A 27,321-nucleotide genomic window follows, 5' to 3' on the forward strand; every position below is an offset into this window, starting at 1 on the left:
GTTTAATCCAAGCCCATTGTCCTAACCTGCACCCAATACATCCACCAAGCCTCATCATCCACAATTCCTACCCATTTCAGAGTGGTTCCACAGGAGCTGACAACTCTTCAAGAGACACAAACACAGAAGAACACCAACCTCTTCTCTCCTCATCCACAATTTAGCATAGATATGTATCAATCATCCGGTCATCGGGTGCAACAAGCACTCTTCAAAGTTATCACTGTACATCTAGAACTACTGCAAAATTCCTATTCTATACACCATGCATTATCCAGCCACTACATGAGCTTCTCGTGCTCCCTAAGTCAACTATGACTCCACCATCACAGGAATAAAAAAAAAGCATTGTTGATATTTATTTGTATGGCCCCACAAGGACATGTCCAAAGTGTGCATCAGGATGCCAGAGGCAGGAGTTTGATAAGCAAACATCTGGTGTGATGGGAATAAAGGGTATCAAAAATCAGTTCAGTTCAAATAACTTTTTTTTAATGAATGCCATAAAAGTATGAATTATACAATGCATTAAGGATTAAATACATATAAAATAGAAAATACAATACTACAAGTATAGAAATACCTGTTCAAAGCATAGGAAAATCCAAATTGATACATTGGTATAGATGATTAATTTAGGGATAAATCATGCCTTTAAATCCAGTAGACGATCAAATTTACAATATTTACAGGGTTGATCTACTCCTCAGTATCCACATATACCCCAAAACGTTTGTAACAGAAACAGAAATAAAAGGGTGTGTTTTGGTTCTTAGGATTCTAAGGGCAACCAGATAATGTTGTATTACCAACTGATGACACAGCCGTTTGATCCAATGCTATCTTAATCTCACATATGTTGGACATGCAAACAACACACGTGGTACTGTCTCACTCATACATTTACAAGCTGGGCATAACAGTGAATCATTATTCTTCCATTTGCCTGTAAATTCATGTGGAGGAAGGGCACCGATCCTGAATTAGAAATACAATTTCCTATCTAATGGTATTGTAATAGTATCCCAAAATGGTTCAAAAACACTCACACATTGAAAATCAAGAAACTCATCAGATAGCGTAGCGCTCTGAGTTTCACACTCAATATTCTGGAAGGACCAAGCCCAGTAATGTTTTTTAGCTCATCGTTTGTGGGAAACAAAGCAGTAGAAGGGGATGTCCACAGGTCGGACCAGTTCAAAGAAATGAGCAATTTCTTTATATTGACAAGCCATAAGACTTTGTTAGTGGTGTCAGATTTAAAATAGAGTATTCATCCAAAATCCAAAGTTAGATTTTGTGAATGCTGAGATCTATGATACAGAGGAGATCCAATTATTGAAGATATGTTAATGATTTCATTATAAATATTATCTGTATATATATATATAAGGTAACTATAACTCGTGCCCCTCCATGCACAGGTTTTTCTCCAATAATTTGACTGCTAATGATTCATTGATATTTTTATTGATGTTAAAAAGTTTTCATGAGTGCTGGGGTAGTTGGCAGTGAATGGCAAGGGTGTGGGTTACTTGAAATAACTCTAACTTTAACTGCTGAATATCTGTGGTTTTGCACAAGTAAATGCAGAACCTAAGCATAATGTACCAGAATTTCCATGTTTTTTTTATCTATTCTCTAACTATAATGTCCCTGTAAGATACCTTTTTTCAATGAATTTCTAAGTTTTTTTTATTGTAAAGTAATTTTAATTACTATATGTTAATCCAACCAATGCTGCGCTTAGCCTTCAGCTGTGCACAGTTGGGGCTGGCTGCAGAGTATGACCTGCAGCTAGGCCCTGCAGCCAGCCCCGTAAAACCACCCAACTGCACGCCAGACACAGCCGAATGGTCTGTCTCTCTGGGTATGAGAATAGGTGTGAGAGGATGTCTCTGGGTATGAGAATGTCTGTCTCAGTGTGAAAGTGGGTGCTTGAGGGTCTGAGTGGTTCTGTGAGTGGATGCATGAGGGTCTGAGTGGGTTTGTGAATGGATGTGTGATGGTCCTAATGGGTCTGCGAGTGGGTGTGTCAGTGTCTGAGTGGATCTGTGAGTGGGTGTGTCAGTGTCTGAGTGGGTCTGTGACTGGGTGCATGAGGGACTGCATGGGTCTGTGAGTGGGTGCATGAGTGCCTGAGGGGGTCTGTAAGTGGGTACGTGAGGGTCTGAGTGGGTATGTGAGTGGGTAGGTGAGTGTCTGAGTGAGTCAGTGAGTAGGTCTGTGAGTGGGTTCATCAGTTTTTTGAGTGGGTATCTGAATGGGTACGCAAGGGCCTGAGTGGGTTTGTGAGTGGGTCCGCAAGGTTCTCAGTCAGTGTGTGATTGGGAGAAAGAGTCTGAAAGAGAGAAATTGAGAGAGAGAGAGAAGGAAGCCCCAGGGAGGTGGCGGTCCCCAGGGCTGCGGGGGGCATGCAGCCCCCTGCATTCAAATAGAAAGAAGACCCAGGGAGGAGGCAGTCCCCAGGGCTGCAGGGGCGCCTCACTTCTCCAGCTGCATTCAGGTGCAATCAAGTCCAGGGAGATGACAGTTTCTGGGGCTACGGGAGGGGTGCACCCCCCCCTGCATTAAAGGAAAAATAATCCCTGGGGAGGGGGTGCTCCCTTCTTATTTTTTACTTTGGCCCTGGGACCTGGCCCACCTGAGGGCTTTAAAAAAAGAAAGCACTTTTTTTGTTAATTTTTTTGCCACACATTAATGAGTATTGCAGATTTGCCTCAATTTTATTTTAAAGAAATGCTTTTTTGCCCTGACCCCAGCACCAGAGCTAAGGGGTCCGGGTGTCTCTACCCTGGCACCTTTTCTTTTTTTCACATTTTTTTTGAGGGACGTGGCTGAAGCCTATTCCCAGGATGGCTGCCAACACATCCTGGCTGAAGTCTGGGCAGCCAATCAGAGGTCTGCATTTCTCTGCACAAGCTCTTCATGATTCGAGAAGGCATCGCTGCCAGAGATATAAAAATTTGGATTTCTTTACATTTCTCAAAAACTACTGAACGGAATTACACCAAATAAGTGAAAGCGTAATCTGCGTACTGAAAGCTAGGTTTCTGTCAAATTTTGTGTAATTTCATCAGGTGGTTCAGCCTGTAGTTGTATTTATAGGTCCCATGAGAATTAACATGGGAAATACAACCTTTTTCTCGGCCCCCGCTTGATAGATCACCCGAAAATTTCCGTGCACAACAGGAATCACGAGGCACCTTTTTGGGTAAAGTTTGTGAAGATTTGTCAAACTGGGCCAAAGATAAAGGTAAGTCAAAAAATACTTTTTACATGGAAGCATTTGCCGAACTATAACTTCCTGCAACTGCCACTGAGTTTAATATATATATATATATATATATATATATATATATATATGCGCAATGGAGCCGAAATGGGAGGAGTCCCTCGATCTCATGACTCGAAAAGACTTCTTCGAAGAAAAACAACTTGTAACACTCCGAGCCCAACACTAGATGGCAGGATAATGCACAGCATGTGAATCTGCAGCGTCCCATGCCACGAACATTATTTCAAACAACTTCAACTCCTACAGGCTAAACCACCGCTTTTGGGGAGATAACTGCTAGTCAATGCACAGCATGTGTATCTGCAGCTACACATGCCATCGAACGGAAAATGTCACTTACCCAGTGTACATCTGTTCGTGGCATGGGAAGCTGCAGATTCACATGCGCCCTCCCACCTCCCCGGGAGCCTGTAGCCGTTATAAGTTGATAAAAATTATGTACACTGGGTAAGTGACATTTCCCATATTCCATATATATATATATATATATATACGTATATATATATATATATATATATATATATATATAAAAATATATATATTCACACGTGTGTGTGTATAACAGTGTGATGTCAGACGTTTTCAAATTCCCATGGTTTCTTTCTTTTTACTGGTTTGACAGTCCATAATAAGTGAAGGGTGTTGTATCATATTCCGAAATATGTTTTTTTCTGATTCTGAACTCAATGCTGACTTTGCATTTTTTTCTGAACTTTGCAGCTGTTTCCTATGTATTGTATGGGGAGCGACTCAGACTCCTACAGGACTGTATTGATCCAGAGGCACAACGATTCATTGATGCTGTCACTAAAATGTTTCAGACCACCTCGCCAATGCTGTACATCCCACCAAAACTGCTACGTACTATCAACTCCAAAATCTGGACAGATCATATAGGGGCATGGGATGTGATCTTTACTCAAGGTGAGCAAAAGACTTCATTGTGGGATGAATAAGAAAAAAAGAATGTATCAGTAAAAGGAAACAAGAAAGGAAATCCTTTACATCTAATGGGGGGGCACGGAGAAGACTGTTTGAAAATATACTTGAATAGCAATGGTTTGCGCAGATCGCAAATGATCAGACCTTTGTAGGTTCTTTTACGGTCGTGATCAGATATGGTTCAATGCTGCAGCTGCAGTATAAGTAATTCAAATATAATTTTCCATAAAATCTAAATACTTCTTACATATTTTAAAGCATGCTTATATAAATTTATAAAAACGGTGGGAAAGAGGAAAAATAATTGACCGGTGTTGCGATCCAACATGTTATTTACCTTGTACATAAAGTTCCCAAAAAGCATAATACTATATCATAAAATTTCTCCATCCTGTCATCTGAGGGGGCGTGGCTAGGAGCTAACTAAGATGGCTGCCTCATCGGAACTCCTTTCCCCTAAACTCACAAACTCCATCATAATGTGACTAAAAGTGCAGGCGGGTATGACTTCATTAAGGTGGGGAGCGCAATGTGGAGGCCCTGGAACTGTTCATCTTACTCGACTGCTGTTGAAGACTTCAGATGAAATGCGCGGCATACTGAGAAACAGCAGCCAGTGGCCCTGGCATTGGTGCCAGCAAGGACGCACCACTCTGCTCCATTGCAGCGGGAGACCTCTTGACAACGGCAGAAGGCGAAATACATGATCAGGTTCCCCGGCCGAGCTCGGCCTGCAACTGGGCGCTCAGGCTGGGGCATTGGTCAAAAGAAGAAGATGGAGACTGTGAAATCCTTGTGACACTCTAGGGTCTGATGTCATCCAGATCCAACTATAGGGGAGATGGCCCGACCCAGGTGTTTAGTGCCACAGATCCCGGCTTGCATTTTAACATTGCATGCAATTTATGACTAGGGCCTGCATTAAGTGAAGATTGCTCTTTGTTATACATGTATAGTGTGGTAGTGCCCACAGCCCAGTGTGGTACCTTTCCTTGCAAACTTGGCACTCTGATAATAGCCCACATCACAGAGAGCCCCAGTTTGACTTGAGTTGCTGTGCACAGTCTAAGCAGTGTCACTGAGGATCACTCCAGAGGCTCATAAGACATGGGAAAGAATGACCCCCAAGCAGTCTGGGCTAACATTGGAATCACGACGTGGCTGCAGAGCGCAACAGGAGACTAAGGGAAATACTGATAATATGCAGTCACAAGATGATACTGAGAATATCTTGCTGCAATTGCACACCAGCCTACAGCATATAGAGACCAAGCTGGACAGAAGACTAGATCACATGAAAACATGGACCGTTAAGCACGACAGTCAGTTAAAAGATGTTAAACCAAGGCCCATATTTAACAAAAAGAGGCCCATCAGTTATGTTGTGCCACTTTTCTTGCGCCCCCCCCCCCACCGGCACCTACCGACACCATGGTTGCGTCATATTTATAAAACGCACACCATAGTGGTCATTAGCACAATAGGGACAAAGTTTTTGACACTATTGTGGTGCTTTGCTACACTTACATCATAAACTTTGATGCAAGTGAAGAAAGGCTCATAGGTTACTATCGGAGCGCCATTTTATTGCCTGATCTGAGCAGGCATTAAAAATTATGCCAAAAATGGCACAGTGAAATCTTGTAAATTTCAATGTGCCATTTTTGCAGTCCTACAAGCACCAGAACGCCCCCCCCCTTGCATACATTATGCATGGCGCAGGCATAATGTGGTGAAAGGGGTTACAAAGCGTCGCAATACATGCATTGCGCCACTTTGTACATATGGCATGGCAGAAAAGCCACTATAGCACCGCCTTAGAGTAAACAAAATTGTGCTACGGCAGTGCAAAGGTGGCCCTAGGGGCTCTTAAATATTCCCCCAAGAGTTTCAACACCGGAAGACATAGCCGAGAACCAGGAAGGCAGATGTCCAAGAGTAAGTCTTCAGCTACTGGCAAAATGGAAACCTACGTGGAATCATTTCTAGGGGAACTGCTAAACAAAGAGAACATTTCTCCGTGTATTGTCTGCCTGTCGCCGTCCTGCACCCCATAGTAGCTAGTCTCCTCAACTATTTGGATGGAGACACAGCAGTACACAGCACCACGACTGGCCAGAGAAAAGGGACTTCATGTACAAAGGTGCTGGCTTATATATATCCCCAACTTAATTTTGTTTGTGCATGAGACCAGGAGGGCTTTCATTGAGGTAAAGAAACTGTTTAGGGCCAATTACATTTCCAGTGCTGTGCTGTTCCTGGCAAAATTGATTGCATAGTCAGGTTGAGAACAGGGCTGTGTTCTTCACATTGCCAGCAGAGGCAATGAAACTCATCAAGTTCCACTTGAAGGAATGCAATAAGCACCAGGGGAGACCCCCAACCTTATAGGCTGCGGCTCCGTTTCTGGAGGCTTATTTGATGGTACTGACTAAACATGTTGAATATCTTGCTTGTATTTACAATCTGTAAACTATGATGCTTGCTGACCATTAATCACTGAGGGTGTGGCCTATTGGAGCGTTATCCATATTTGGTATGATTATAATGGTGAGAGGACGCTTGACACCGCTGCATGACGTAGGGTGAAGCAGATGCCAACTGTTATTTTATACTAATGTTTAGCAGGAACCTAAATATTCCATTGCTGTGTTCTACTCTGCTGTAAGCTAAGGCTGAGATGATACTAGCTTTAGATGGGTGGTGCAAGTTGGCAGTAGCCCCACATATGCCAAGGGACAAGGGTAGCTTTGCACCCCAGTGGGGGACCACTCAGTGCTTCACTTCTTATAGTTTTGACATGGCTGGTGTTGCTATTCTAATTCATGAAGCGCTGTTCCTTTCAGCCAATTATGTTTAGCTAGAGCCTTCTGGCAGATATAATTATCTCTTCGGCTGGTTACCCAACTCCGTTGTCACAGTCATAAAGTCACACACCTCAATTGTGACTCCCCGGAGTTCTTTGAAGACGCAACACAGTCATAGACGTGGAAACATGAATGTTTTCTGGGGGGTGACTTTAACCTGGTTCTTCATCCAGGGCTGGATAGCACGAACAGACGCAGGGCCAACGCCCCAATGCAGTATGTATTTTGTTTACAGATCCTTGAACAGGACTACCCAGTGACGTGGTGAGAGCTGAGGGTAGACAAACAGCTTACTGATATTACTCCTCTCCTCATACAACACACTGAAATATTAATTTCTGGCTTCAGCCACATGAGACAGTCGCCTGGATCTACTCTCTTGACTACTGACCTCACCCATTCTTAGATCATTCATCAGTCATCTGACCCCTTCCAGGGTCACAGACCTTGGAGTTTCTGGTTAGCGGCATTGTGTGACACTGTATTTAGGGCTGATTTAGCTGAGGCATGGACTAATATTTTGACAAAAACTTGGGCTTGGTGACACCCTACCATATGATATAGGAGGCGTTTAAGGTCTACATATGAGGCATAGCATTCTCTAGCATACAGTGGTCCTAAAATCAATAAAGACACAGCTACCCTCAAGACGAAATTTGCAGGTGGCTAGCACCTCCACGATTTAACTCCCAACATATCAACACTCCCCCTGCTTGATGAGCTACTGGCACGGTTTGAGGAACTGGCTGACTGAGAGATTGATGATCTTGGGAAACACGTCCAAGCTCAGACATATGGGGGGAGAGAGCAGCTGTTGTGGCTACTAAAGGGGAAACGGCCTAGAATGGTGGTCCAGTATTTATGTACTGTAGGTGGGAAAACTATTATAGAAACACACAGAAGTAGGTAAAGGAATTCCCTGCCTTTTACCACGATGATGGACAGCCTTCCAAACGACCCCACTGCGTTTACCGCCGATTCCGGTGGTGCGTTGTTGATGCTCAGAAGCACGAGGACATATCCACAAAGACGTACTAGTAACAATCACATTGCCAAAGGCACACAAGGTTGCTGGAGACGTTTTTTACCCCGTGGCCAATCACGTACTCTTACTGTACAATATAAACGGGGCGTATAAAACATGCTAGGTAACACTTACTGACATACTCGTAGAAAATACTCTGGTTGGGTAGGCCACGATGCTCATTTTACAGAAACTAAACCAATAACAATAAAATACACACACACTCTTTTAAACCTATCTGATTAAGTATTTTTTACCCATGATTCTAATTATGTATTGTATGTGCATATGTGTGTTTTATTCATGTGTGTGTGTGTATAAATATATATATATATATATGTGTATGTATGTATGTGTATATGTTGTTTCTGTGCCTGGCATGTTTGTGGATCATTGCATGGCTTCTGATATCTATGAATTTCTGCTCTCTTTTATCACACTTATCTACCCATCACTCTTATGTCATGTCTCTATCAAACTATCCTCCATTCTCACTCAGACTCATCCCAAATCCCTTCGACCACTTTCATCTCCTAAATATCTCTGCCTAAGCTCTTCCCCTCCACCTCCACATCTAACTCACCAAACCTCACTCTACCTCTGTGACCTCCCACACAACCCTACTAAATTCTCCTGCATTCATCTCACCCTACTTCTATGCTCTCCCTAACCCTTCCACATCCTCTTTCCCCTCCGCTCCCCTATTATTCATCTCAAGCCTTTGGATTGAGTAAATGAAGGCTAAACTCCCAATTAACACTTCTGGATTTCTTTCCTCCTCCACCCCTCCATTACTCCAGTCAATCTAACTAACAAACTCTCATATCTGCAACTCAAATTAACTCATAATAATACTAAAACTGTACTCCTTATTAAATTATACTAATCCATCACTAATTCTTGTTGGGTACCGGAGTAGCGTGCTACTCATCGAAAAGCGCTTCGACGCCTCGTCAGGGGTAGTAAGCGCTATATAAATACGATTACAATACAATACAAGATATTGTAGACCTTCTAAAACTATGATCACTCTATATTCTCTTCTGAGGTAGCTCTCTCTCAGGAACAGCTCTGTGATTTTCTTGAAGAGATAACCCTGGCTTGTGCCGGAGGGGAGATGGGTATGTTTTTACTCACCCTGATATTACTCCAAGAAATATTAATGGCTATGGATAGCTTGGCGGGAGGCAAAGTCCCTGGTTCCTATGAGCTAACATTTGAATTCTTTAAGGAATTCAAAAACGTTCTTGCTCTGTGGTTGCTAGAGCTCCCTCAGGATGCTTATAGGGTGAACTCATTGCCCTGGTTGACAGTGGAGGCCCTTATCTCTGTCATTTGAAGTCAGGAAAGGATCCAGCGGTAGGATCATACAGGCCCCTATCTCTTCTAAACACTGACAATTAAATCCCAGCAATGGCGCTGGCCAACAGACTGAGCGAACTGATGCCAGAGCTTGTGTTACCTGATCAGATGGTCTTTCTCCTCTAATAACCTCTGCAAATTGATGAGCATGATCCATTGCATCAGACCAGAGATACTAGCAGTCTCAGTTTTTTTAGATACAGAGAATGCGTTTGACTCCGTGGAGTAGCCATTTCTTTTCACAGACCTGAGCAGAATGGGTTTGGGACACTGCTTCTTGATCGCTGCTAAGCTACTATGGGCCGTATTTATACTCTGGTTGCGCCAAATTTGCGTCGTTTTTTTCGACGCAAATTCGACGCTAAACTAACGCCAACTAACGCCATATTTATACTATGGCGTTAGACGCTTCGGGCGCCAAAGTGCCCGGAGTGTGCGTCATTTTTTAGCGTGAACCCCTTCCTTGCGTTAATGATATGCAAGGGAGGCGTTCCCGTCTTAAAAAATGACTCCCAGGCCTTTACGTGGAATTTATACTCCCGGGCAAAAATGACGCCCGGGAGTGGGCGTGGCCAAAAACGGCGCATTTGCGCCGCTTTTTAACGCCTGGGTCAGGGATGGCGTTAAGGGACAAGTGGGCTCAAAATGAGCCCAGAGTGCCCTCCCCTGCCCCCAGGGACCCCCCCTGCCACCCTTGCCCACCCCAGGAGGACACCCAAGGACGGAGGGACCCATCCCATGGACATTAAGGTAAGTTCAGGTAAGTATTTTTTTAAAAAAATGTTGTGGCATAGGGGGGCCTGATTTGTGCCCCCCTACATGCCACTATGCCCAATGACCATGCCCAGGGGACATAAGTCCCCTGGGCATGGCCATTGGGCAAGGGGGCATGACTCCTATCTTTACAATGATAGGAGTCATGTTGATGGGGGATGGGCGTCGAAAAAAAATGGCGCAAGTCGGGTTAAGACGATTTTTTAGCGTCAACCGGACTTGCGCCATTTTAAGACGCCCTAACGTCATTTTTTCCCAACGCCGGCGCTGCCTGGTCTACGTGGTTTTTTTCCACGCACACCAGGCAGCGCCGGTCTGATTGCGCCGTCTAACGCCATTCCATAAATACGGCGCCCGCATGGCGCTTCAGAATGGCGTTAGACGGCGCAAAATATTTTGACGCTAAACTGCGTTAGCGCAGTTTAGCGTCAAAAAGTATAAATATGGGCCTATATACCGACCCTATGGCAAAGGTCTGAGTGAGTGGTTACTTGTCTGAATTATTCAGGCAAGTGAACAGAGACACATAGCAGGAATGTTCCATGTTGACATTATTTGCACTAGCTATTGAGTTCCTTGCTTCTCTGCTATGACAGATAGACACACTTGCACTGTGTTTCATTTGCTACGAGCAGGTACCTGGTCTCAATGTACACCTTTTCATTAGGAACCCTACTGAAAACTTAGATCCTGTCACACAAGACATTATTCATTTTGGAGGTTACTCTGGGCTGCGCATAAATAGAGTAAAATCAGGCATGGTTCCCACTGATGGGAGAGACTTGTGAATTTGTTTCTTAATTTACCCTTGTGTAGCAGTAGTAATTGGTTGTTTATCTGGGTGTCCTGATGAATAGAGAAAGGGAGCTGCTACTGCGTGACAACTATGGCCCTGTATTGGACAAATTAACTTTTCAGGTCGACCGAAAGATCTCCCTCCCATGGTCTCTGGTGGGCCTAGTGGGCAATCAAAATGATGGCCCTCCTAAATTTGCTATATCTCTTTGTAAATATTGCAATCTCCCCTTGTAAGCACTTTTTGTGAAGGTGCACTCTTTACATATTAGACAAGTTTGGGGGCATGAGGGGGAGGGGCAGAACACCATGTGTTAGATGGGATAGATTGATACACTCATGCAAACAGGAATGATTTTCAGTGCCAGATCTGGAAGGATACTTTGTAGTGGCCTAGGTACACTGCAGCATAAAGCAGGTTAGCACGCAATGCAAAACACTCCATGTCCCTATTGAACATGATGGAGTAGAAACCGGAGCACTGGGAAAAATACCCGCCACTGCGCTCCCCAAGCCGCATACATGCATCAAAACGTTTCGATGCATGCAATTGGCACTTATGACTCTTGAGAGGTGCACGGATGAGATGCCACCAGTAAACAACCCTGGTCTGGGCCTCATCAAGAATATATTAGTGCCGATCACACTGCATAGCTTAGTAGATGCACAGCATCATATGACCCATGCCACTGTGTAATGCGCTATTCGTAATTTAGTATGTGGCAGAGCCTCTTCTCAAACAATTCATTTGAGCATTAGCAGACCTGCTCGTTATATTTGCGCAGATGATACACAACTGGATCTGAAAATCTCTTCACCCGATAATATCAAAATGCTCAACTGCACCCTACAGAAAATCCGACAATGGCTGAATCATGATCACCTCATGCTCAACACCCTCAAAACAGAATTCCTTCTGATTGTCCCCACAATCACATTGCCCCAATTGAAGAATGGCTCAAACAACTCACAGTTCTTAATTGCTCTCCCTATATTATTGACTCTACTCAATCTTTAGATATACCTTTGGACAAATACCTGACTATGCAACGTCATATCAGGGCAACCACCAGGGGAGACAATCACCAACTGAACACTCTAAGGAAAGTCAAACCCCTTCTGCCCCCTGATGACTTTAAGCTAGCGGTACAATCCTTAATCATCTCACGATTAGATTACAAGAGTGCTACTCTAGTATGATTACCAAAACTAAACTAAAGCTGTCTACACTAAAGGCCACTTTGAACTCAGCTGCCAGACTCACAACAGGATCCAGAAGCATTGAGCACATTACTCCAGTCCTAAGACATCTAAAACAGCTACCGTTTGAAGTAAAAATCCAATTGAGGATTGCCTGCATGACTCTCAAGGCCCTTCAGTATAACACTCCTCTCTAATGGGCCAAAAACCAAAATACTTGAGTTCTCCGGGGGTAGTCACTGAATAAGAAACACAAACTCCCTATCATTGAAACCCCAGAAATTCAATAAAAAGAAAACTTACAAACACTCAATTTCTGGTCTTACCTCCTGAAATCAGAACAACCCCCTTGACTACCTCCTTCAAAAAAGAAGCAAAAAAACTTCTGATGCACAAATCCCTTCATCAGGAGTCTTGACGTCTCTCAGCTTTTCTATCTTCTGGTGGATTATTTCAGACCCTGGAGCTGCCTTGTTGACTGATATACTATATTGTGTTTGTTCCTTGATTACTCATTTCTGACTGTGGACTTTCCTGATCTTGGTTCTGCCAGCTGATTGATATACGTTATATGTGTTGTTCATTGCTATTCCTTCTTCATTTGTTATTGCTTATTCCCTTTCTATGTATGTATGGCAAGACTGCTTTATGTACAGCTCTCTGATACCCAGATGGGTCATGCTTGTGCTATATAAAACCCCTCAAATAAATAAATAAATACAATCAATCTCTGGAGCCATCTCATTGGACAAGGAGTTAGTGTCAGCTACTTTTGTAATGTTTAGCTTGTGTATATGTATTTCCACCTTATCAGGAGTTATGCTGTTGTGGACTGAAGTAGTTTAGCAGAATGGTGTGGTGTCTCCGTCGTGATCTTGGAATCTTGGTATCACATCATGATAGGAAAATATATCTGAGCAAATATAAATCTGGAAGAGGCAAATCAGACGGAACAGAATGGGAAACAAATCAGACCTATGAATAAGGTAAAAAAAATGAGAGAATGCGAAAGCAAGACAATGCAGCCTGGGAAGCGTAGCATCAAAATTTTGAGACATGTAAGTACATATAAAACAATAAAAAATCAGGAGCTGAGACAGAAGACAGCAGAAAATGCCAGGGCCATGATAAAGGACAGAAAAAAATGAAAAACGCAGCAAAGGAAGATCAAAGGATATGAATGATGGGACAAGGTTTATTTTGGGATATGAAGGGCAAGACTAAGCAATTCAGGTAAATTACTGTAGAATCAAAGAACACACAAATTAAGATAGAGGAGATTTAGACATGGGCAGAAAAAAGCAGAAACTAGAGCAGAAAAATGAGAATGGGGAGCATGTACCATTATTCAAGTTTGGAATATTTGGCTATCTCTATGACACAAACATCACTCAAACCTAAGTAAAGCCACACAAATACCCAATCAATATGTAGGAGACACACTGAATACGCATCTGATAAGTCATCATTGGTCACCACCACCCCACTCCGTCTTCCCAATTATCCCTACAATTTGCTTTCCCAAACAAAACAGACAGAACTCTGATAATCTCAAGCACACAACATGGCACCAAAGCTATTTAGTTGGCAAAGAACTCAACACACATCATAGACTCATTCAGCTTAAGGTAAGGTGCAAAATATCACATCACAAATGGTGAGTGGTGCCTGACTAGAAAAATCAGTCTGCACAGTGTAAACAATGGACAATTAAACATGCAGCTCAAGGGAAAAAACACAAAGTCCTCCTATACATGCATACATACGTATAACACCACAAATATATTTATTTGGATCTGAGTCATTTGACTTTCACAGTGACATGCACAAACAGTAAAGCAGATATTTACTGATGCTCTACTAACCATAAACATTGTAAAAATGATGTAAAATCATTTGACAGGAATCCCAGAACAATATTAAAAGAGAACACAGATTATCAAAATGACATACAATGGGGAGCATTCTATAAATGAAACTAGCATAACATAACACCTGTGGAAGACAAAGAAGGTGTAGATACACAGCAGTGGGATTCAGGGACAGTGGAAGGTGGGTGTGGGAAGAGGGAGACCAAGGAGATCAGAGAAAATAAAGAGTTTGCTAATGATAGAAGGCAGATGGTTACACAAGAAACAGTAAGCATGACTGGATATTTGAGAGAGACCAGTCTAGGCCAGAGAGAAGTTAGATGTGAGGAATGGGTTAGCAGTGAGAATCCTCTTAGAATTGTTGATGTTGCACATAAACTACGCATGGCAGGAACTAAAAGTCATGATGCCTAGTAGTCACATTGAACCATCTGCACTGAAATAAGAGGAATGCTATGTAGAAAGCAATTATGTTATTTTGAAGAGGATAAGAGCAATTTCCAGTACTGACATTAAAGTGTACCAAATGTTGATCTGTTTTTGCTGTGTTCCTTTAAGACAAGCAGATGGATTTGGTTAAGAGATTAATATATACATCCTACTGATAGGACAGAAATGGTGCTGCAGGATATAACAGAGGAGCTTTGATAAGAGTTCTGCATGGAAGTATTTCTAAACTGGCAACTAGGTTTGAAGATATGGATCCAAAGTGATTATCTCATGGCTCATAAAGTTACAGATACTCTTCTACATTAATCTTAGAGGACCAGGGTATGATTCATGTCTGGCAAAAGCTAGCTCATTGAAGCCTACATGTACATAGAGTGAACACACAACTCTCAATCTGAAGCTTGTTAGTAAGGTTCTATATTTAAAGTGTGAGGGGATTCCTTCAGTGGTGGCTCCCCTTTGGGGGGTTTTACAAATGATCTCATGGATTGTTTGTTTGCATGTAAAAGCTGTAATGTCAGATTGGCAGTAGAAGAGGGCCCCACGAGTTGTACTGTGCACGTGTCAGGCAAGAGCTTTCACAGCCGAGCCTCAAACAGTCACAATACGTATTTGACATGCTTCACTAGTGTCACACAGTGCAGGGTGTCAGAAAAAAGAAGCTAAAGGGCTTGTCAAGCATGCACACTTTGGCCTTGTCAGAAGACCGGAATAGAAAAAAGAGTCTACCTCCAACTCTATCCCAGCTTCTGATAGGGAAGAAGCTTGTGGAACTGGCTCTGGTATTCGATCGGAAGCAAGGGTGGGGGATCATGAGCCATGTAATTTAAGATCAAGAAAAATCTTATTGAAGATGATTGCCCCAGGTACTTTTATTTTCAGCAGCCTCACTCTCCGACTTTGTGTGCGTTTGTATGCTGAGGACTGCATGTATATGTCTTTGTAATCATTGTTTGGACTGTGTCTGTATGTATTTTTGCATGCCTGGGAGCGTGTTAGTGTTTGCTTGAGCTTAGTGGCGTTGCAAGGCCCCCACTCTGTCAGCTGAAGTGGGGGCAAGAGGGCTGCTCCTCAACTATAATGGGCTGATCAGACATATCCAGCGCAGCAGGCTCTAATAGTACAAGCACTAGTCAGAACAGGACAGGCAGCAAGTGTTCATAGTCAGCAGTTACTTGACCCTTACCACATTCAGCATTCCAAGCTTCTGCTGGGACAAAATCACAGAAGCAGACTGCCTCAGCACCCTCAGCACAGATCAACCTAGCCCCAAAAACAACCTTAACAAGGACATCAACAACTGAGTGGACTCCCTTGCACCCCTCAAACCTAACAAGCATAGTACATCAAACAAGCAGGCCAGCTGGTACACAGAAGACCTCTGAGACACCAAACAACCCTGTAAACAGCTATAAGGAAAATGGAGAGACAGCCTTGACACCACCGACAGAACTACCTACAAGGCTGCACTCAGATGCTGTCACCAGCAAATAAGAGACACCAAGAAAAAAACAGTAGTGGACCACATTGAAGGAAGCTCCAACAGGTGCAAGGAGATCTTCTCAATCATTAAGGTTTTCATCTCTCCCTCAGTCACTGTCAAAAACATTGCGGCTTCCCAACGACTCTGCAACAACCTATTTAACTTCTTCCACAGCAAAATTGCAAACATCTACAGCAACTTCACACACCAACCCAACCCCAGATAACGCATTGCTAACCTACACACCACCAACAAATATGACCACCTGACCTATAGACAACCCTCACCAGAAACAGCACAGCAACACTCATACGGGCTATCTATGCAGGGGCCCCAACGGACTCATGACTTCACTACATCAACAATCTGGGAACATCACCAATAGACACCAAACTGAAACACATCATCAACACCTTCATCATGCCTGACACTTCCCGAATGAATTGAAACTTGTAGAAATCAACACTCTCCTCAAGAAATTGAAAGCTGACTCAAATCAACTGAGCAACGTTTGACCCATCTCCCTGCTTCCCCATCCAGTGAAGGTGATTGACAAGGCCATCAACAAGCAATGCACAACCCAGGTTGAACCTCACCATATTTCAGACAACACTCAGTCAGGATTCAGAAGGAACCACTGCACCAGAACAGCACTCATCACGGCCACTGATGGCATTCAAATCATCCTGGACTGATGAGAAACAGGGGACCTCATCCTGCTTGACCTCTATGTGGCCTTTGACACTGTCTCCCATAATCCCCTCATCAGAAGACCCCACAAAATTGGCATACAAGAATCTGCCCTCAAATGGATCTGTTCCTTGCTCAAATGGTCATTGTTAAAAATGGGACCTCTCATAGATAAACACCAAGGAAAACCCCTGCACACCCCTTTTGTAGCTTGGCACAAGCAGTCAGACATATCTCAGAGGCAATGTGTAAAGTATTTGTACCATCAACACCAGAAAAGGACTCAACACCAGGTTAGAAAAATAGGCAATATTTATCTGACTAAAACAAGACCAAAACAACAAAGATCCAACATACACAAGCAAAGTTATTAATTTTTAAAGTTAAACTTCAATATAGCGCTTAGAAACATAAATGCTTCGAACTGGTGATATCACAACATCGTGACGGAGTCGTTCACAACAATCCGATGCTAATGGCTCTGGTCATGGAGTTACACAGACCCCCAGGTACAGTATCTTGTGAAAATGAGGAAACAAGCTGGGGCACAGAGTTGGGTATCGAGGTGTCACCGGATCCAGTGCGGCATCAGTCGGTTCCGGTGCTGCGAGCAAAGGAGCGGAGGTGTTGGTGCGAGGCGTCGGTCCTTGCTGTGAAGGTGAGACAGCGGTGGTGCGAAGCATTGGATCTGCGCACTTCCGACAGGGTTGATATCCGGCGGTCTTATTGTGGTGCGGTGAAGTCGGCTGTCACAAATGTCGGTGACATGGACTTCAGCGAGGCTGCTGCGGTATCGGGCCTGCGGGGTCATCCCACTCCAGTGAGGACCACGGCTTCAGTTACAGGTGGCACGGGATCCGGCAGGGGCCAGAGTCGTCCAAAGTCAGGACACTTGGTACTTCCTAGTTTTTCACCAGTTTCTCCTTTCAAGGCCCAGGGACTGGATTAGGCACCACTTGGCAGTGTAGGAGTCCCAGCAGAGAGTCCAGGTGCTGGCAGAGGAAGTCATTGATGGCCCTGAGACTTCAAAACCGGGGGCAAGCTCAGTCCAAGCCCTTTGAGAAACTTCACAAGCAGGATACATAACAAAGTCCAGTCTTTGTCCTCTCCAAGGCAGACGGCAGCAACTGCAGGGCAACCCAGCAAAGCACACACAGCAAAGTGTCAGTACTCCTCCTCCAGCTCTTCAGTTCTTCTCATTGGTAGAGGTTCCTCTTGATTCCAGGAGTATTCTGAAAATCTGGGCTTTGGGTTCCTCCACTTATACCCCATTCTGCCTTTGAAGTAGGGAAACTTCAAAGGGAAGTCTCTGTTGTTGATGAGATCCTGTCTTACCCAGCCTGGCCCCAGACACTCACCAGGGGTTGAACACTGCATTGTGTGAGGACAGGCACAGCCCAATCAGGTGTAAGTGTCAGCTACTCCCTCCCCACTCTATCCCAGGAGACTCATCAGGATATACATGCTACACCTCAGTTCCCTTTGTGTCACTGTCTAGAGGGAATTCACAACAGCCGAACTGTTAGTCTCACACAGACGTGGAATACACAACCAGGGAGAGGCACAGAATGGTTTAAGAAAGAAAATGCCCACTTTCTAAAAGTGGCGTTTTCAAACTGACAATCTAAAAACCATCTTTACCAAAGGATGTATTTTTAATTTGTGAGTTCAGAGACCCCAAACGCCTTATCCCTATCTGCTCCCAATTGGAAACTGGACTTAAAAGATAATTAAAGGCAGTCCCCATGTTAACCTTTGAGAGAGATAGGCCTTGCAACAGTGAAAACCGAATTTGGCAGTATTTCACTATCAGGACATGTAAATCACACCTGTACATGTCCTACCTTTAACATAAACTGCACCCTTCTCATGGGGCTACCTAGGGCCTACCTTAGGGGTCCCTTACATGTGAAAAAAGGGAAGATTTGGGCCTAGCAAATTGGTACACTTGTCAGGTCGAATTGGCAGTTTAAAACTGCACACACAGACACTGCAGTGGCAGGTCTCAGCCATGTTTACTGGGCTACTCATGTGGGTGACACAATCAGTGCTGCAGACCCACTAGTCGAAGACATCCAACTCATCCTCCCTTGTAGACAAGACAGCCATCACCAGAACCAACTTCACCAACTGCATGACAATGGAAGCAAGTTGGATGTAAATCAGCTGCCTGCAGCTCAAACCTTACAAGACAGAAGTACTGGTCTTCGGCAACAAGACTACCCCACAGGACTCCACCGGATGGCTGTCAGAGCTAGGGCCAACACTCATACCCACAGACCACACAACAAATCTAGGGATCATCCTAAATGACAAGCTTAACATGACGGCTCAAGTCAATGTAGTGTGCATCTCCTGCTTCCACATTCTGTGCATGCTGTGAAAAGGTTAGACCAAATCAGGGTTTTTAGGGCAAGAGGTGCCATTTTTTCTATGGTTAGTGGTGAAAATTCATTTCAGCATCAAAAGCAAGATGAGCAGCTTGCTTAGAGGTATAACAGCTGAGTCCAGCACTGAATGCACTACTCCCTGTGAGATCACACCATGCAGCTGAAGTAGTGTAAAAACAATAATAACCAGCACATTTTATTTTACATTTTAGATCATTCTGAATTTGAGATGTCACATCAGCCAAAATCTGTTCATGGGAGGATGTCCAGCTGGTTAAAAAACTGCTTGAAGGCTCTGTGCATCTTTGAAGTCATAGACAGCACTAGTAACACTTTATGTTGCACAACTCTGCTTGCAGGAGTTTGTGTTTCCCACTGTTCAATGTGAATGGTTGTTACAGTCCGAAGTTTTAAACAGGAGCAGCTAGTCAAGTATTCCACTGTAATGATTTCAACAGAATCCAAGACCCCATGAACTGTTGACACAAAGCAGCTTTTCTCAAACCCCAGACTTTGGCCTCCCCAATCTAGACCATGAAAGAACTGGAATGCTTCAAGAGTACACTTTTCAGAGTGCAGGGTGAACACTCTGCCTGTGTGAGTGCAGTGAGCATGTGTGAGTGCAAGGTGAGCAGTGTACCCATTTTGGTTGGGGTTGTGCAGTGTATGTGTGAGTGCAGGGTGAGTGTTGTGTCTGTAAGAGGGAACATAGAGCAGAATGCTTTTGCAAGTGGAGCTACATCAGTGTTTCAGTGTGAGAGCAGAGTGAGTGGTCTCTTTGTGGGGGACGTACCTTTGTAAATGCAAGTTGAGTTTTGTGTCTGTGTGAGTGCATGGTGACCTTTGTGTGTCTATGTGATTGAAATATAAGATGTGTGAGTGCAAGGTAAGCTGTGTGTCTATGTGACTGCAGGGTGAGCTGTGACTGTAGGGTAAGCTGTTAAGTGCAGGGAGAGCAGTGTCTCAGTGTGAGAGCAGAGCAACCCATGTGTCTGAGAGAGGGAAGAGATCTGTGTTTTTCTGAGTGCTGGATGAGCTCTTGGGTTTCTGTGTGCAGCGTGGTGAGTGCAGGAGGGTACCATTTGCACTCTTTCTAAAAAAAATGTAGTAAGTGATATCGAAGTGTATGCATTAAAATGCACAGTTTGCGCCCAGGCAAGTGTACTCCCCTTGCACATCCTCTTTGAACTGAGGCTTGCTCACTGCATTACTGCATTATACTTGGGTAGACCATTTCTCCTCACCACTTTTAAAATCCACCAGCCACCACTGGTTTTATTTATAACACCATTTCCACACTTTGAATGAAAATATATGTTACGGGCTGCTGAATTTCATGGTGCAGGTCTAGTCATTTTAAAAAACATTACCTTTACCCAAATAGCATACGTGCAAGCCTATAATTACAGCATGTAAGTAGAATTCCTCTATTGGGCCTAGAAGTTGAATTACTAAAGTTTTTTTTTCTGTCATTTCATAAAGTCCATAAAATCCTTGAGTCTGAGTCAGTTCATTCAATTCAGTGGCTCCAAATCCCCTTTGATGTTAACTGTGAAGTTTTTCCTGCCCATCCTCCTTTGATCCTCAGTCTTCCAGTCACCAGTGCTTAATTTGAGCCGGCGATTTCTGGTGCTTGGCACCAGCACTTATCTGTCAACACCGCCACTTATGACGGACAGCCATATGGTGGCAGTGTTTGTCTAATTTAAAGAGCGGCACAGCAACAGGTGTTTATTAATTCAATATACATCAGAAATTACTAATATCTGCCGCTCAAGCCATTTGTATAGCTGTGGGCGCCTGGAATAGTCTGAGGGCCTGATTTAGAGTTTAGCAAAGGGGTTACTCCATAACAATTGTGACGGATATCCCGTCCACCAAAATATAAATCCCACAGGATATAATGCGATTAACACCTATCCCAAACTCTAAATCAGGCCCTGAATTGTCACACTTGTGGGAGTGTGGTGGTTAGTAGGTATGTTAGTACTGCTATTTAGCAGCACTGGCAGGGGCAGTGGGTGGTGCCTGTTGACGAGGGCCCTGGCGCTTATTTTTAGGTTTTTACAAATTAAGCACCGCCATTCCTTTCTTCTATTGAAAAAGCCTACATTCACAGTACAATCAGTTGGTGTTTACTCTTATCAATTTTTACAGCGGACAAATGCATTCAGAACATCTACAGGGATCTGAGGCTCAACCAAAAGAACAAAAAAGAGTACAACGGGGTTCTAGCTAATCTCTTACTGCTGGACAAGCTGCACATCGATGACATCAAAGCTAGTGTGACCGAACTGATGGCCGGAGGCGTGGATACGGTAAGGAAATGAAAGACTGTGTTGGCGGAGATCACTGCCTCTTTTCAAGTATTAAACCCAGACATTCAGTCAGGTACCACTTACTAGAGCCCTAATTCAAGTTACTGAAAGAACTTTTACAATAAGAAAATGAAAATATTAACTTCCATAAAGCAAAAAAATAAAACATTGAACATATTACTTATTTGCAATAATTTATTTATGTTTTGTGTTTTATCGTTTTTAATATAGCACAAACTAACCACCATAGGGGGCAAAAGCTTTATGCCAGGATGCCAGGCTGAGCTTTAAAACAGACACAGCTCAATACAGTGAACATTGTCAATAGTTTGTCTTGATTCCATTTGTACAACAACATTTTACAACTTCTTGGGTATATCCACTACATTTGTGGCTTAACTACAGGCGTCCCTGAAGATATGCTGGTAACTGAACACCCAGGATTACTGAAAAGGAGGAAGCCATCGTAGAAATGAGGAATTACAATTGAAATCAGTGAGTCTGTTCTTATTCCCATCGGTATTCATCATTTTCTCCAGGTAGTTCACCTGGAAAATCCACCTGATTTTAAGAGACTGGAGTTTCTGGGAGGAAGTCATGAGATCTGCTGAGTACACATTGGTCTTGTAATTCCATTGGGGCTGGTAACTATTTTTATTGGTCAGGGGAGAACTGAAATTCCATTAAGGAGGAGGGCCAACGTGTTTTGTTTCTGGCCCTTTATTTCTGACCATATAAATCGTTAATGATTAGAACATTTTAATTACATTTTCAAAAAGTCATAGGCCCATATCCATCTAAGATTGAAAAATCATAAGGAAAGTTCATTTCTGGATTTGTACCTGCAATAGTCATGATTTAAGAAAAGAAACCTCGGTGCAATTGAAAAAAAACATTAATGCTCCCAACAAATGAACTGAAGGTTAAATTTAGTAGCAGTTGCTTAAATGCCATGCTCATAAAACGAATTCATAAAATTAATGCTACCTTGATAAGGTCTTTGGCTGATATGGTAAAACAAGCAAACATACAGAACATACAATATTCACTGGGCAAACTACGAAAAAAAGGAAATAATGACAAACAGATAGCTACATTATTAATAATAAAATAATAGAATTGCAGAAACAATTAACTTTTATCCTAAATAAGAAGGTACATATAAACCCTTTGGAATAATTATGTTGAGTCTACCACCTCTATCAGAATATGCCGTAGAAACAAACAGTTCTGAGTATTATTTTTAACACATTTTAGGACCGCCCGTCTTAGAATTTCCTAAGTATGCGTTAACGTATTGTCGAGCACTGGAAGACGTTTGCAACATTTGACTGGTCCCCTTCCTGTTGTTTATTGCCGTTCTTGGTTGTTAGACTGGTACTAATGAGGTGAAACCTTTGCCCAGACTGTTACTCTGGGTAAAAATGACAAAATAATTAATTAACACTTTCACAAAATATGCCACATTACAGCATCATTTAGTCAACCGTGCAGCATAATTTGGTCCTCCGCCTCCACATAATTCCAGTGGCCCGGTCTGTGAGTTACTCTGCCCGCTGCACCTACACCGAGTGGTGCAAATGTTTCAACTTGAGGTGATCAAAGTCCCTGAAACTATGAATTTGAACACTAAATAGTGTGACTTCAGGATGCCATTCACCACGGGTGTAGCTATCATTAGTGCACTGGGGCCCAAGGACACGAGGGGCTGACTGCATCCCATTTATGACTCTTTTTTACTACACAACTAGAGGCTGCAGAGGGCAATCATTTTGCGTGCATTAGGGCCATGGTTACCACTGATGTGTCTGACATCCACTTTCCCATAGTCAAAGATGTTATATTTAAATGTTTGAAATATGTGACCTCACACCATGGGGGTCATTCCGACCCGCCGGGGTCCGCGGGAGCACCGCCAACAGGCTGGCGGTGCTCCTGATGGCATTCTGACCGCGGCGGTATGGCCGCGGTCAGAACCGGAAAACCGGCGGTGTCCCGCTGGTTTTCCGCTGCCCTGAGGAATCCCCCATGGCGGCGCAGCTTGCTGCGCCGCCATGGGGGATTCCGACCCCCTCACCGCCATCCTGTTCCTGGCGGTTTCGACCACCAGGAACAGGATGGCGGTGAGGGGTGTCGTGGGGCCCCCGTAAGAGGGCCCCACTTTGAATTTCATTGTCTGCTTAGCAGACACTGAAATTCGCGACGGGTGCTACTGCACCGTCGCACACCTTCCACTCCGCCGGCTCCATTCGGAGCCGGCTTCCTCGTAGAAGGGTGTTTCCCACTGGGCTGACGGGCGGCCTTTTGGCGGTCGCCCGCCAGCCCAGTGGGAAACCCAGAATGACCGCCACGGTCTTTTGACCGCGGGACGGTCTTCTGGCGGTTCCCGCTTGGCGGGCGGCTCCCGCCGCCCACCAAGCTCGGAATGACCCCCCATGTCTTTCTTCAACCATATTTTATAAACTTTCATTTTGTGAATGGTTGATTGAAATTCTGTATTGATTTTTTGGAGTGTGGCCTAAGATTTTACTTTTTGCCATGTCTGCTTGCGGATTAGATATAGCTGTTAATGTTTGCTTCTGACTAGTGCACAAAATACTGAAATTGTTGATTTCAATGCTTCTTCGAGTAGGATTTTCTATTTTATCAAGCAAATTGAGACTTTGTCTAATTTAGCTGAAATTCTTGAGTGTCCCTCTTTTCACAGACCTCAATGACCTTGCAGTGGACGTTGTATGAACTGGCTCGTTACCCCATGGTGCAGGACAAACTGCGGGCAGAGGTTCTTGCAGCAAAGTCAGAAGCTCAGGGAGACATGTCGAAAGTGCTGAAAAGTGTCCCACTGGTAAAAGCTGCCATAAAGGAAACTCTCAGGTATAGCACACACTAAACTTCTCTCCATACCCAGGGGCGTATCTTCAGTGGGGGTGTTTGGGGTGTTACATCTCCCTAAAATTTGTATTCTTTAGTAAATAGTTAGGTATAAGTGCATTCAGTCCGGTAAAGTGTCTGTTGGATTTCACTTGGGAAATTTACATGCCCATACTGACAAAAACACACTCCCTTCTCTTGTCTATCTTTTAAAGGCCTTAAAAATGTTGATTAGCTTGAGAAATATGGGGTGTTAAGTACCCCCAATAATAAATCCCCTCCTTTCTTCCCACTGCTCTTTCAACCACCCCCATGTCCTGTTTCTCATATAATAAGTTTTAACAAGATGTCCAAGTTTGCTTGCTGGGAAATCTGAAACGTTTCTCCTCCCAGCACCCCCACCCCCCCAATAATATTGACCAAGCTACGCTCCTGACCATACCTTGCACACATCCAAAAACTTTATGAATACTCTCATCCTGGGAATAACAGATGACTGTATCAGGATCCTCCTTGATCTTCCCCTGTAGTAATTCCACATTTATGATCCTACATGAAGGTACCAAGTTTGCATTTTGATCCTATTTTCCTAGAAGAATCTAAAAGAGATGGAAATCAGTGAATTCTCCATACTCTAAGATTTAAATCCTTAATCTTTCATAAGGAGCATAGCCAGTCACCTGGTATTTTCCCACCATTCCACAGAGGTATCAAATCATCTGCTACTTCACCATGCCACTTCCCAAAATAGAAAATAGACCTTTCAACCACTGCAATTCTCTCAGTGGAGACAAAATCAGTCAGCAACTTTGAAGCATAAAAGAAGTACTCAACACGGTCCAACTCCACTTTCTTCAGGGCAATCCTTTGACATTTCGACTCAATGAGTACCCATACCTACCTCCTTCTTAAATATGAAATGCCTCTGAGTTGTTTATTTTGTCCTCTTGTATTGCCTCACTACTCCAAAATCATTAACACTGATTATTTCATGTCTCCACATTCTTCCGTGTGTCTATATACCACATGCAGACCAATATGTTGTGCAGCTATTACAGCTCTTTTTATTTATTGGCTTTGGCACCATGTCTGCATGTCACCGTCTGGTTGTTATTTCGCACCTGAATATCTGAACATTCACAGAACATAGCTATACTCATGTTAGTGGTGGGATGCCCATTTTAGTTGTCTTTTTATTTTGGGATTTTGATGTTGTATCTTCTGTGAACTCTGAATATAATTCTCTGTTGACTGATTCCATATAGAATGGGCCAGTCCTTGTTTTAGAAGTGTGGTTTACTGTAGATCGGCAATGTTCTTAAAGGAAGAATTCATTGAGATCCAAAGCCAGGGTTTTAGAATGTTTTTTGATTGTCCTCTGTGTTTGTTGGCTTCGGCATCCAGTACTCTGTTGCATGATCGTAGTCTGTCACCAAACGGATATTCTGGTTCTCTTCCGTTGAATGCACTGCAGACAATGTTAAGGATTTTTACTTAGCTAATCTTACAACTAGAAGTCAATAGAGCTCATATTGATGGGTGGTGGGACCCTCCTTAACATTGCCAGACAGAATTTCGCAGTTTTCAACATAGTAAGGATCTCTTGTAAGAAGGACCACGTGGGTAGATCACAACCACTACATTTATGTCTGTTTGTTGCTGAGGACAGTGGTATATCCATGTTGTGAAGCCAGAAGAACGGGAGAACATCTTGGGTGGGCTACCAGTCACACAAATCTCAACTCTGGTGCATTTATGTTTGAGTAAAAGGCTTCGGGTGAAGCAGACTTTCCTATATAATGCCCAAATAGTTGGTGATATGGGTTTCCAACTGAGTTACACTTATCCCAGGATACTGTAGGCTCTGTGTTACCTTACATCTTGTTCTTTACGTTGGCATCCAAGCTCTTTCTTGCATATGTTTAAAACATACTTTCAAGTTAAATACCTTTATGTAAACATGTTTGTTAGACTTTTCATCCTTGGGGTGGTCTCCCTTAACATTTTGCCTCTGTTTTCCAGGTTGTTGATGTGTGCTGGACTCTGATTTTGCTGTTTTTGTTACTCTGGACACTTTACCACTGCTAACCAGTGCTAAAGTGCAAGTGCTCCTTTACAAAATGTGTATGTAATTGGCTTATCCATGATTGGCATATTTGATTTATTAGTAAGTCCCTAGTACTGTGCACTAGAGGTGCCCAGGGCCTGTACATCAAATGCTACTAGTGGGCCTGCAGCACTGGTTGTGCCACTCACATAATTAGCTCTGTAATCGTGTCTCAGACCTGCCATTGCAGTGTCTGTGTGTGCAGTTTTAACTGTAAATTCGACTTGGCAAGTGTACCCACTTGCCAGGCCTAAACCTTCCCCTTTGTTACATGTCAGGCACCCCTAAGGTAGGCCCTAGGTAGCCCTAAGGGCAGGATGCAGTGTATGCTTAAGGTAGGACATATAGTAATGTGTTTTATATGTCCTGACAGTGAAATATTGCTAAATTCGTTTTTCACTGTTGCAAGGCCTGTCCCTCTCATAGGTTAACAAGGAGGCTACCTTTAAATCTGATTAATGTGTAGATTCCCTTTGGGAGCGGGTGGACATGTGGAGTTTGGGGTCTCTGACCTCACAATTTAAAAATACACGATTTTAAGATTGCGTGTTTGAAAATGCCACTTTTAGAAAGTGAGCATTTTCTTTCTTATACAATTTCAGTGACTCTGTCTGTTTGTGGATTCCCTGTCTGGGTCAGTTTGACAGTTGGGCTGGTTGCACCTCACACTAGACAGTGACACAAAGGGAGCTGGGGTGAAGTGTGCATTTCCTGATGAGCCATCTGTGCTAGGAGGGAGGGAGTGGTCACTCACACCTGAAAGGGCTGTGTCTGCCCTCACACAATGCAGTCTCCCCTGGTCAGTGTCTGGGGCCTGGCCTGGGCAAGGCAGGATTTCACATTCAAGAGGGACTGTGCTTTGCTTTGAAGTAGGCATAC

The 27,321-nt window shown here is 43.5% G+C and overlaps 1 protein-coding gene across 1 annotated transcript in view; it reads left to right on the top strand.

The window, feature by feature from the left end:
- LOC138283945 (cholesterol side-chain cleavage enzyme, mitochondrial-like) overlaps window positions 1-27,321 on the top strand; it is a 183,273-nt gene that overhangs the window by 97,431 nt on the left and 58,521 nt on the right. The window contains exons 4-6 of the mRNA XM_069222213.1: window positions 4,019-4,222; window positions 21,304-21,464; window positions 24,172-24,338. Coding sequence (XP_069078314.1) covers window positions 4,019-4,222; window positions 21,304-21,464; window positions 24,172-24,338 — 532 coding nt within the window. The remainder of the gene's footprint in view (window positions 1-4,018; window positions 4,223-21,303; window positions 21,465-24,171; window positions 24,339-27,321) is intronic.

This window comes from Pleurodeles waltl, chromosome 3_1 (assembly GCF_031143425.1).
Source record: "Pleurodeles waltl isolate 20211129_DDA chromosome 3_1, aPleWal1.hap1.20221129, whole genome shotgun sequence".
Lineage (NCBI taxonomy): Eukaryota > Metazoa > Chordata > Amphibia > Caudata > Salamandridae > Pleurodeles > Pleurodeles waltl.